This window comes from Mustelus asterias, chromosome 26, assembly GCF_964213995.1.
Source record: "Mustelus asterias chromosome 26, sMusAst1.hap1.1, whole genome shotgun sequence".
NCBI lineage: Eukaryota > Metazoa > Chordata > Chondrichthyes > Carcharhiniformes > Triakidae > Mustelus > Mustelus asterias.
Window position 1 is genome coordinate 41,978,917 of NC_135826.1, and position 13,096 is coordinate 41,992,012.

The 13,096-nt window shown below is 46.2% G+C and overlaps 1 protein-coding gene across 2 annotated transcripts in view; it reads right to left on the bottom strand.

Annotated features, from left to right (window-relative positions):
• LOC144479630 (hippocampus abundant transcript 1 protein-like) overlaps positions 1-4,536 on the bottom strand; it is a 72,827-nt gene extending 68,291 nt beyond the window's left edge. For both annotated transcript variants that reach the window (XM_078198592.1, XM_078198591.1), the window contains exon 1: positions 4,334-4,536. In XM_078198592.1, the coding sequence (XP_078054718.1) occupies positions 4,334-4,414 (81 nt within the window). In that variant the 5' untranslated portion in view covers positions 4,415-4,536. The remainder of the gene's footprint in view (positions 1-4,333) is intronic.
• Between the last annotated feature and the right edge of the window lie 8,560 nt (positions 4,537-13,096).

Below are 13,096 nucleotides of genomic sequence, written 5' to 3' on the forward strand. Positions count from 1 at the left end.
CAGGCCCTTCGGCCCACGATGTTGTGCCGAGCTTTATCTGAAACCAAGATCAAGCTATCCCACTCCCTATCATCCTGGTGTGCTCCATGTGCCCATCCAATAACCGCTTAAATGTTCCTAAAGTGTCTGACTCCACTATCGCTGCAGGCAGTCCATTCCACACCCCAACCAGTGTCTGAGTAAAGAACCTACCTCGGACATCCTTCCTATATCTCCCACCATGAACTCTATAGTTATGCGCCCTCTCATTAAACAATGCAACCCGAGATGGCAATTCTATTCTACCATTGACTACAAATTGAACTAGACAAGCCATATAAATACTGTGGCTGCAAGGGCAGGTCAGAGGCTAGGAATCCTGTGGTGAGTAACTCACCTAACTCCCCAAAGCCTGACCATCAACTAACTATAAGGCACAAGTCAGGAGTGTGATGGAATTTTCTCCATCTACCTGGATGAGTGCAGCTCCAAAGACCCAAGAAGCTTGACACCGTCCAGCTATGACTGTAGCACTACATTCTGCACTCTCTCCTTTCCTTCCCTATGAACGGTATGCTTTGTCTGTCTAGCGCGCAAGAAACAATACTTTTCACTGTATGTTAATACATGTGACAATAATATATCAAATCAAAAGGATAAAGCTACCATTGGATTGGCAGGCACGCAAACCACAAGCATTCACTCTCTCCACCACCGACAAACAGCTGCAGTAATGCGCACCATCTACACGATGCACTGCAGGAACTCACCAGGGCTTCTGAGACTGTACCTTCCAAATCCAAGACTGTTACTCTCTAGGACAAGGGCAGCAGACGCATGGGACCACCACCTCCTGAAAGTTCCTCTCCAGCCACTCACCATCCTGACTTGCAACTACATTGCTGTTCCTTCGCTGTGTCTTAATCCTGGAATTCCCTCCCTAACAGCCCTGTGGGTGCACCTACACCACATGTTCCGCAGCTGTTCAAGCAGTCAGCTCACCACCAACTTCTCAATGGCAATTAGGGATGGGCAATAAATGCTGAATTAGCTAGCAAAGCCCACAAGTCTTGAAGGATTTTTAAAAATCCTCACACTAAAACTCTTTACAAACTGGCTCCCAGAGTCATCACTGGTCTAGTTTTCCTGCCCTCGGATAACACACCCATGGCTTCTGAACTAACTTAGAATCATCGAATAATACAGCACAGGAGGGGACCACGTGGTTCAGTGTACCTGTGCTGACTCTTTGATAGAACAACCTAATTCATCTCATTCTCCTGCTTTCCCTGAAGGCCTGTGGACTTTTTCCCTTCAACTATTTATCGATCTCTCTTTTCTAAGTCACTACTGAATCTACTTCTATCAGCCTTTCATGCAGTACACTCCAGATCACAACGACTCACTGTGTAACATTCATTTCACACAAGACATTAAACTGAGCTTCCGTCTGTCCTATCATGTGGGTGCAAAATATTGTATGGCCCTGTTTGAAAGGCAGGGGGAATTCTCCTCAGTGCCCTGGGCAATGTCTAATCATGCAATCAACATCATTAAAACATTGTTTGGTCATTGCCGCCTGTAGAAGCTTGCTCTGTGCAAATTGGCTGTTGTGTTTTCTACATTACAACACTACTTTATTGGTTGAAAATTGATTTGCAATGTCCTAAAGTTGTGAAAGGCACTGCGGACATAAAAGCATATCATTCTTTTTCGATCACAAAATTCCAAACAACACGGATCGAATATTCCTAAGTGCAACTCCCTAACGCATTGAACGGAGTTCTCCACAGAGTCAAAGAGATTATCTTTAGCAATTATGTGCAACCACACTCCCTGTAACAATGGTCCAGAGACATGGAATATGCAACCCAAGTTAACAAACCGAAATCTAGAAAATCTCTTACAAGAGATAAAGGGCAGAGAGCTGAAGGAGATATGTAACCATAAACAGAACAACAGTAAGACTTTGAGAGTTCTTAAAGATAGTGGTACACATGATCAAGGAACTAAAGCTGTCATGGCCATTTTAAAATGTTTGCAATGCTCTGATATGTGAATATAATTGCACTTTCCTGTACTATTTGAAATATTTTAGAATGTTTGTTTCAGATATTTTATGAATAAAGTATATTTTTGCAAACAAAAAGTCAAAACAACTTGGCCCAATAACAGTACACCGTTGGGAATCATGGATGTCAATTATCTACTTGAATGACAAACAATACTGCTCAGTTCTCTCTGAGCAATCGGTGCAGACTACACCCACATCCAAGTCCACCACTGTAATTCCTTATGTTCATTCTCCACCAAACTAAAGTGCCCATTCTATGTACCCCTTCATCCAAATTCACATGCAGTTACCAACTCAATCTCAGTTTCTTTGTTCACTCTGGCCTGACATTCCACATATTGCTAGTCTGCTACTTCAGCCTCCTTCAGCCACTTCATCTTTTCCCTTAATCTCCAAAAGCCATCTTTACCTAATTTTTTTAATGCCATCTTTACCCCACCCCCACTCCACAGGCCTTTGCGTGTAATCTTATCCTTACTTTTTCCGCACCGTCATTGTTCTGCCCCAGCTCCCTGCTCATGATTCTCTTGCACTATTGTTACTCATTTCCATTATTTTGTCTTCACTTCACTCCCTCAGCACTTACAGCCCCAACTCATAGAAATCATAGAAACCCTACAGTACAGCAAGAGGCCATTCGGCCCATCGAGTCTGCACCGACCACAATCCCACCCAGACCCTACTCCCATATCCCTACATATTTTACCCACTAATCCCTCTAACCTACGCATCTCAGGACACTAAGGGGCAATTTTAGCATGGCCAATCAACCTTGCACATCTTTGGACTGTGGGAGGAAACCGGAGCACCTGGAGGAAACCCACGCAGGCACGAGGAGAATGTGCAAACTCCACACAGACAGTGACCCAAGCCGGGAATCGAACCCAGGTCCCTGGAGCTGTGAAGCAGCAGTGCTAACCACTGTGCTACCGTGCCGCCCAAACTCTACAAACTTTATTCACAACGGCAGCTCCCAGTACCAACACTACTCCAGCTCCTCCATACAGCATCACCTCCTGGACTGATATATTGCACCCTCTCGACTTGGTCATAAAATATATCCCATGTCCTTCAATACCAACCAAAATAACCCATCCAGGCTACTATCCCCAAGCAAATGCCAAACCTCCCATGAAAACTCTTATGCCCCACCCCTTATCGGTTCCAAAATATCTCACACCCTCCAGTGAGGCACCAATATATCCCACCTTCTCCACAATCAATTAAAATATATCCCACGATTTCACCAACCCCAAAATATGTTAGTACAGCCACCAAGCATAGCCTAACACCCTACAAGCTCACTCATCCAATCCAACTTCCCCCTGCCCAATATTGTCCCTCATCTCATTGAGGCCAACGAAAATCCATCATCTCTTTATTGAACTGCACTTCCCACCACCCACAAACATACTCCACCCTCCAATCTAGCCCTTACATACCCCAACCTGTCCTCTTCAGCGGCAGAGTGGTTAGCACTGCTGCCCTCTTTTTAGGTTGACAGCACCAGAGACCCGGGTTCGATTCCCGGCTTGGGTCACTGTCTGTGTGGAACCAAAAGAGAAAACGCTGGAAAATCTCAGCCGGTCCGGCAGCATCTAGAAGGAGAGAAAACAGCTGATGTTTCGACCCCTTGTCAAAGCTAAAAGGCATAGAAAGTGTGTGTGTGGAGACACTCCACTGTCTGTGTGGAGTTTGCACGTTCTCCCCGTGTCTGCGTGGGCTTCCTCCAGGTGCTCCGGTTTTCTCCCACAGTCCAAAGATGTGCGGGTTAGGTGGATTGGCTATGCTAAAATTGTCCCTTAGTGTCAGGAGGACTAGCTAGGGTAAATGAATGGGGTTATGGGGATAGGGCCTGGGTGGGATTGTGGTCGGTGCTGACTCGATGGGCCAAATGGCCTCCTTCTGCACTGTGGGGATTCTACAAACTCACTTCATCCTTCTTAAAATATCCCATCCCCAATCAACTCTCCACCCAAATATTTCACTCAGTCCACTGTGGCACTGAAGGTTAACATATGTCAACCTCCCAATTCAGACTCTCACCCACTCCTGCTGTACAGCCCATAAACACATCCTCCATCCACTCTGGCACCAACACATCCCACCTCCTCTCTTACACCGAAAATATCCACCCCCTTCACAATCCCCCCAAAATACCCTCTCTCTGAGCCAGCACAAACATACCCCACCCCCACCCCAATTCCGTGCAGCCGAATGCCCCCCCCCCCACTCACTCTCGGGCCTCCCCAGGTGTGGCCCGCCCCTCCTCAGCCTCACCGTGCCTCCATCCTTGATGATGATTTTCTTGGCCAACAGGACGCTGCGGTTCAGCCGCTTCTTTTTCTTCCCCTGGGTCATTTTTCGCTCACGCGGCCCGAGCCGGCCCGACCCGCTTCATCGCCATAGAAACGGCCGGAGCGGACGGGCACCAAACACCCCGGCCGCCATTTTCCCAAACACAACCGCCGCCGCCGCTGCTGCAACCGAACCTGCCGAGCCGTCCAATCGCCAGCCGCGCCCGTGCGCGCCGCAACCGAACCTGCTGGGCACGCCGCCCTGGCCACGCCCACCGCCTCTGACAACCCCGCCCTCCTTCACTCCTATTGGCCGGCCCCGATCACGCAATGCCTGGGCTGGGCGGAGTTGCTCGGTTTCTAATTGGTCAGAACGGCTATCAATCATTGAGAACCAGCCAATCAGACTTTGACAGGAAACTGTCAGCAACGACTGGTTTACGTCATCAGACGATGACGTCACACAGCCACCATCTTGGTATAGGAAAGGCTTTCCAAAGGGCCTGCTCTCCTGTTTCGATTTGATTTATTATTGTACCGTCTGTTGGGACACAGTGAACAGTATTGTTTAAAAGCAAATTACTGCGGATGCTGGAATCTGAAACCAAAAGAGATCAACTACAAAGGGTCAACTGGACTCAAAACGTCGGCTCTTTTCTCTCTCCTTACAGATGCTGCCAGATCGGCTGAGATTTTCCAGCATTTTCTCTTTTGGGAACAGTATTGTTCCTTGCACGCTATACAGACCAAGCATACCGTACATAGAGAAGGAAAAGAGAGGGTGCAGAATGTAGTGCTTCTGACACCCCTTACATCCCCCTGAGAGAACTGATTGAATAATGCAAGCCACAAATATAAAGGGCCACTGATAAAAGCTCTGACAAAGGGTCATCCTGACTCGAAACGTTGGCTCTATTCTCTCTCCACAGATGCTGTCAGACCTGCTGAGATTTTCCGGCAACTTACTGTTTTTGTTGAATATAAAGGGCCGAACGGCCTCTTCCTGTGCTGTTTGATTCTGTGAAAACATCACCACTTTTGCTACAGATACAGGCCGGGCACAGTGTGAGAAGACAGTATCTTTCTACAAATTTGTGTCACAGAATGGAGGCCACCTATTCGCAACTGTTGCTGAACCCAATTGAATCAATAAAGATTTTCGCCTGAACTCCACTGCCTCGCTCGCCACGGATTCAGAGCAGCTGAGGAGCAGATAACGGAAATGTCCACTGATCTTGGGCGGGAATTTATGGTCTCGCTTGAGATCTCACTCTCGACTCTCCATCCAGTCCCTACAGTGCCCAACAAGCACAGAAGGCCTCGATGGCGCCCATGGATTTGCTGCCGTTCACACAGACTCTTTTTAATGAGTATAATTGTCACCCAATGAGTTCACCACCGTGTCCTAATGTCAGAAATCACAGAAAATTGTCTATTTAAGGAAAGGTGAAGTTTTCAAGGGTATGTAGAAACTGTTTCTGCTGGTTGGGGGGAATCTAGGACTGGGCAACATAGCCTGAACTTTAGAACCCATTGTTTATAAGTAAAATTGGGAAGCAATTTTAAATGTGGAAGAAGTTTGGAACTCGTCTACAAACAGCAACTCACGTTTGATCAATTGTTAATTTTACAATTGGGGTGAATAGATTTTTGTCGACCAAATGTAATAAGGGATACAGGTGGGTCAATGAGATAAGGTCATTGGTTAGCCATGATCTCATTGAATGGTGGGTCTAACCAAGGGTCTAACCAGCTTCCTCCTGTTTTTTTTTAATCATTTGTGGAACATGGGCATCGCTGGCTGGCCAGCATTTATTGCCCATCCCTAGTTGCCCTTGAATTGAGTGCCTTGCTAGGACATTTCAAAGGGCAGTTGAGATTTAACCACACTGATGTGGCTCTGTATTTACATGTAGGCCAGACCAGGTAAGGATGGCAGATCTCCTTTCCTCAAGGACATTATTGAACTGGATGGCTTTTTATTACAATCGGCAATGGTTTCATGGTCATCCGTAGATTCTTACTTCTAGGTATATTTTATTGAATTCAAATTCCACCATTTACCGTGGCAGGATTTGAACCTGGGTCCCCTGAACATTAGCTGAGTTTCTCAATTAATAGTCTAGCGATAATACCATTAGGCCCATCGCCTCTCCAAAATGTATGGATTATGTCGGAAGACTGGTTCAATATCAGGTTCTGTTTTCATTGACGAGAGTTCATGTCATTTTGTCAACAGCCTATAGAACCCATTGACCACTTTATCAGTAGGTGCAGGGAAAAGGGTACAAACTATGAGTTTTCAGACACTGATCTAACAGACAGAATTGTTGAGTTGGTGATTTGCTAGGGTGTCACATCAGAACCCCATGGCATATTATGAAGCCAGAGCAGAGCCCAACAATTTTTCTATTTTGACATAAATTCATATGATGTTTTTGCTCCAGGTGTGATTCTACGAACAAACTGTGGAGCTTTTTGATTTGATTTGAGTTGATTTATTCATAGAATAGATATCATAGAAACCCTACAGCACAGAAAGAGGCCATTCGGCCCATCTAGTCTGCATCAACCACAATCCCACCCAGGCCCTACCCCCATACTCCTACATATTTTACCCACTAATCCCTCTAACCTACGCATCTCAGGACACTAAGGGGCAATTTTAGCATGGCCAATCAACCTAACCCGCACATCTTTGGACTGTGGGAGGAAACCGGAGCACCCGGAGGAAACCCACGCAGACACGAGGAGAATGTGCAAACTCCACACAGACAGTGACCCAAGCCGGGAATCGAACCCAGGTCCCTGGAGCTGTGAAGCAGCAGTGCTAACCACTGTGCTACCGTGCCGCCCCACAATTGATTCAATTGTCACATGTATTAGTAGACAGTGAAAAGTATTGTTTCTTGCACGCTATACAGACAAAGCAAACCGTTCACAGAGAAGGAAAGGAGAGAGTGCAGAATGTAGTGTTACAGTCATAGCTAGGGTGTAGAGAAAGATTAAATTAATGCAAGGTAGGTCCATTCAAAAGTCTGACAGCAGCAGGGAATAAGCTGTTCTTCAGTCGGTTGGTACGTGACCTCAGACTTTTGTATCTTTTTCCTGAAGGAAGAAGGTGGAAGAGAGAATGTCCGGGGTGTGTGGGTTCCTTAATTATGTTGGCTGCTTGCCGAGGCAGCGGGAAGTATAGACAGAGTCAATGGATGGGAGGCTGGTTTGCGTGATGGATTGGGCTGCATTCATGACCTTTTGTAGTTTCTTGCGGTCTTGGGCAGAGCAGGAGCCCATACCAAGCTGTGATACAACCAGAAAGAATGCTTTCTATTGTGCATTTGTAAATGTTGGTGAGAGTTGTAGCTGACATGCCAAATTTCCTTAGTCTTCTGAGAAAGTAGAAGCGTTGTTGGGCTAAATGTCATCAAATCAAACTTTATCAACACAGTTTAACTATAACAAATTAATTAGCTTAATCTTTAACAGTTGAACAATACCTAAAATGAAAGGAAACAATTCTAAGTTCAACTTATCAGTCTATCAGTTCCAAATTGTTCCAAATAAGCGATATTTCTCTTATAGACTTAAAACACAATTAGCAAAACACAGGCATAGCTGCCTTTGTTAATAGTCTTGGAGCTTTCAGAGAGAAAGAATGAGTTTCAGCAGCTTGCAGAATACCTCTGACATCAAGAAATTTCCAGCCAGGGCTCCACTTTAAAACTAGGTAATAAACCCAGGCATATTTGCTTTGACTTAGGTTAACAGCCTGGAGCTTTCCTTGCATCTGTCTCTGCACCTGCTCATTATCCTCTGGATAATGCTAACTATTGGCTTTCAACATGGTCTTTAAATTTTGATGCAACCATTCTAACGCTCCCTGCGATTCGGGATGGTATGCAGTTGATTTAAACTGCTTTACTCCTAACTTTCCTGAACAGCTTTGACCTAAAATTCGATCCCTGATCTGATTGAATCTCTGCAGGCAGTCCAGATCTGGTAAGAAATTGAAGTAACTCGTCTACAATACTTTGAGCTACAATATCACAAAATGGAAAGGCCCCCGGAAATCTAGTGAACACATCCATTGGGACCCGTACCCCAGTGAGAGTCTGTGTGGGACCCGTACCCCAGTGAGAATCAGTGTGTGGTGAACCCGTACCCCAGCGAGAGTCAGTGTGTGTGGGACCCGTACCCCAGTGAGAGTCTGTGTGGGACCCGTACCCCAGTGAGAATCAGTGTGTGGGGAACCCGTACCCCAGTGAGAGTCGTTGTGTGTGGGACCCATACCCCATTGAGAGTCATTGTGTGTGGGACCCATACCCCAGTGAGAGTCATTGTGTGTGGGACCCATACCCCATTGAGAGTCATTGTGTGTGGGACCCATACCCCAGTGAGAGTCAGTGTGTGTGGAACCCGTACCCCAGTGAGAGTCATTGTGTGTGGGACCCATACCCCATTGAGAGTCATTGTGTGTGGGACCCATACCCCAGTGAGAGTCATTGTGTGTGGGACCCGTACCCCAGTGTGAGTCAGTGTGTGTGGAACCCGTACCCCAGTGAGAGTCGTTGTGTGTGGGACCCATACCCCATTGAGAGTCATTGTGTGTGGGACCCATACCCCAGTGAGAGTCATTGTGTGTGGGACCCATACCCCAGTGAGAGTCAGTGTGTGTGGAACCCGTACCCCAGTGAGAGTCGTTGTGTGTGGGACCCATACCCCATTGAGAGTCATTGTGTGTGGGACCCATACCCCAGTGAGAGTCATTGTGTGTGGGACCCATACCCCAGTGAGAGTCGTTGTGTGTGGAACCCGTACCCCAGTGAGAGTCATTGTGTGTGGGACCCGTACCCCAGTGAGAGCCAGTGCCTTCCGAAGTGGAAGTGGTGCCTCAGAAGAAAGTTCTTAAAAAAATATGAAAACTATTCTGACATTTCATTACTGTTCTGGTAATTAATTTGCTGCATAATCCAACGTCTTACTGATTGATTAACAGCTGTAATCACTGCCTGCATGGAAATGTGGCTGCCAATGACAGCCATTAATATTCCTGGCATTGGACTCATCTGTGTAATTGAGATTAAAAGGACAAACACTGAATTATAGAGGAGTTAATTAACTTTGCATTTATAAGCCTCTAATAACTGCTGGCTGCCTCAACCTATGCAATTTATAGCGTTCCCTATGAGAATAACGCAAAGAGCTTCCTCCCAAAAACATCTCAATATTCTTTCTGCTCTCCAGCTACATGTTGTGCTTGGTAAATGTCCAATATCATTGTGTATCACAGAAAGACGTTCTCAGTGGGAAGAATAGCCAAATAAAAAAAGACACTGGTATATACAAAAGCAAGTAAGTAAACATTTAGGCCCCAGTTGGAATGTGGTGGGCATTTCTGAGCATTGCATCTTGGGAAGGATGTCAAAGTCTTGGAGAGGGTGCTGAGGAGGTTGTGCTCCTGAACAAAAGGACTCTTGCAATGAGGGACATCAGTATCTGGGAGGATCTCAGAAGTTGCAGTTGTTCTCCTTCGAACACAAGGTGAACTTGTAATAGAGGTGTTCAAAATGTCCAAAGATGTGCAGGTTAGTTGATTGGCCATGCTAAATTGACCCTAGTGTCAGGGGGGATTAGCAGGGTAAATGCAGGGGGTTGCAGGAATAGGGCCTGGGTAGTATTGTGGTCGGTATAGACTCGATGGGCTGAATGGCCTCCTTCTGTGCTGTAGGGATTCTATGAAAATGTTAAGAGGTTTCGGTAAGGAGTAATTACACCCATTGATGGGAAAGTTGTTAACTTGAGATCATAAATATTAAATAGTTGCCAAGAAAGTCAGAGCCAAGATATGAAGATGAATTGCAAACAGGGACGAGTCTGGCATCAAAACCCATTTCAGACAAAGTTGCTGATCTTTCTGGGACAGGCATGTGGAACAGGACAAAGCTGACAGGAATAGATAGCGCAGAACAATTGGAGAACTGGGCCAACTGGATCGTAGTGCTGTTACCCCAGCCTGTCACTGTGAAAGTTTTTATCGCTTTGTGCCAAGTGTTCAAGCCAAATTATTGTAAGATTCTGTGCTTAATTAATCCCTTCTTGAGAGCCAAAGCTTTCAGTTTCCATTGACTTTGCTAAAATCTTGTCTTGGACTGCACTACATGCTGGTCAAGAATACCCCAGCTCCTCCAGTGACTCAGAAGGCAGTGGCTGAGTGGGTGAACAGGAGAATCCTAATTTGACAAATGTTCCCTCACCTCAGTCAGAAGATTGAATCTCAGGACATTACTAGCCTTTAAACCTTTTTCAATAATCTTTTTGTATCGTCCCATCTCCCCACGCAAAATCCACTCCTGAAGTCACTGGCTCTCACTGGGGTACGGGTCCCACACACACTGACTCTCACTGGGGTACGGGTCCCACACACACTGACTCTCACTGGGGTACGGGTCCCACACACACACTGACTCTCACTGGGGTACGACTTCCACACACACTGACTCTCACAGGGGTATGGGTTCCATGCACACTGACTCTCACTGGGGTATGAGTTCCACACACACTGACTCTCACTGGGGTACGAGTTCCACACACACTAACTCTCACTGGGGTATGGGTTCCACGCACACACTGACTCTCACTGGGGTATGGGTTCCATGCACACTGACTCTCACTGGGGTATGGGTTCCACACACACTGACTCTCACTGGGGTACGAGTTCCACACACACTAACTCTCACTGGGGTACGGGTCCCACACACACTGACTCTCACTGGGGTATATGTTCCACACACACTGACTCTCACTGGGGTATGTGTTCCACACACACTGACTCTCACTGGGGTACCAGTTCCCCACACTAACTCTCATTGGGGTATGGGTTCCACACACACACTGACTCTCACTGGGGTACAGGTTCCACACACACTGACTCTCACTGGGGTATGGGTTCCACACACACTAATTCTCATTGGGGTACGGGTTCCACACACACTGACTCTCACTGGGGTACGGGTTCCACACACACTGACTCTCACTGGGGTACGGGTTCCACACACACTGACTCTCACTGGGGTACGGGTTCCACACACACTGACTCTCACTGGGGTACGGGTTCCACACACACTGACTCTCACTGGGGTATGGATTTCACACACACTGACTCTCACTGGGTATTAATTCCAAGTATCTATAATTCCTGTGTAAACCTTCAACAGGCTATTTTGGAAGTCATCACGCCAAACTCAACATTGATCCCATTCATTGCTCTCCCTTTAAACATTCACCTTGAACATTTGAGTTCCAAGGCTTGTAGCAATAGTGTGGAAACTAAAACTACTGGTTGAGAGGGTCTTGCTCATGCAGGACATGCGAGGCAGGCTAACTGATGCCTGTCTTTTTAAGGTAAGTTATTATCACGCTCCTTATCTTAATGTATTTTGTGTCAGTGCTGACCACCATCACACTGCCTTCGGCCAGCAGGATCTATTCTGTATCTTTTCTCCTTTGTTTCCCTCCTGTGACTTCTTTCAGCAACAAGGAAAGATCGACATTTCTCTTGCACCTTTGACAGCTTTAGAACAATCTTAAATCCCTTACATAAAATATGATGCGGAGATGCCGATGTTGGACTAGGGTGGACGCAGTGAGAAGTCTCACAACACCAGGTTAATGTAACAAAATAAGTATTTTTGAAGTGATGTCGTGTCGTAATGTGGGAAATGCAACAATCAATTTCTGCGCAGCAAGCTCCCCATAAACATCAATGTGATAATAGTTACAGAATCTGTTCTGTGTGTTGCTGGTTTAGGATCAAATAGTGATGAGAATTTTGAGAATAAATTCACTGTTCTTCAATCTGGGATCTTTTGCATCCGTCTCAGAGAACTGATGGAGTCTCATTTAATGTCTCAAAACATCAGCATCTCCGACAAGGCAGTGGTTATTCAGCATTGACTGGTGTGGCAGCCTGAGAGTTTCTGTGTTCAAATCTTTGGCATGGGACCTGAATTCAACACTTTATTTTGGGGAAAGGGTGCTATCAGCTAAGCCACTGCCTTCAACATCTGCCTGTTCCAAATTAATAAAGACTGAACGTTCCACAGTTCTGAAAAACACACTGAGTAACCGACTGGGCTATCTGATAGAAACTGCTTCTTTAGATGCTGCTTCTATGCCTGAGCGTCAAGGGCAAATAAATGTGTAAAAGCATGGGCTGATGTGTGTGCAGTTTTGGTCTCCTTTTCTGAGGAAGGATGTTCTTGCTCTCGAGGGAGTGCAGCGAAGGTTTACCAGGCCGATTCCAGGGATGGCGGGACTGATGTATGAGGAGAGATTGACTAGGTTGGGATCGTTTTTGCTGGAGTTCAGATGAATGACGGGGGATCTCATAGAGACTTATAAAATTCTAACAGGACTAGATAGGGTAGATGCAGGGAGGATGTTCCTGATGGTGGGGGAGTCCAGAACCAGGGGTCACAGTCTGAGGATACAGGGTAGACCACTTAGGATGGAGATTAGGAGTCATTTCTTCACCCAAAGACTGGTGAGCCTGTGGAATTCATTACCACGGGAAGTAGTTGATGCCAAAACATTGAATGTATTCAAGAAGGCAGCTAGATATAGCACTTGGAGTGAATGGGATTAAAGGTTATTGGGAGAAAGCAGGATTCGGCTATTGTGTTGCATGATCAGCCATGATTGTGATGAATAGCGGAGCAGGCTTGAAATGCCAAATGGCCTCATCCTG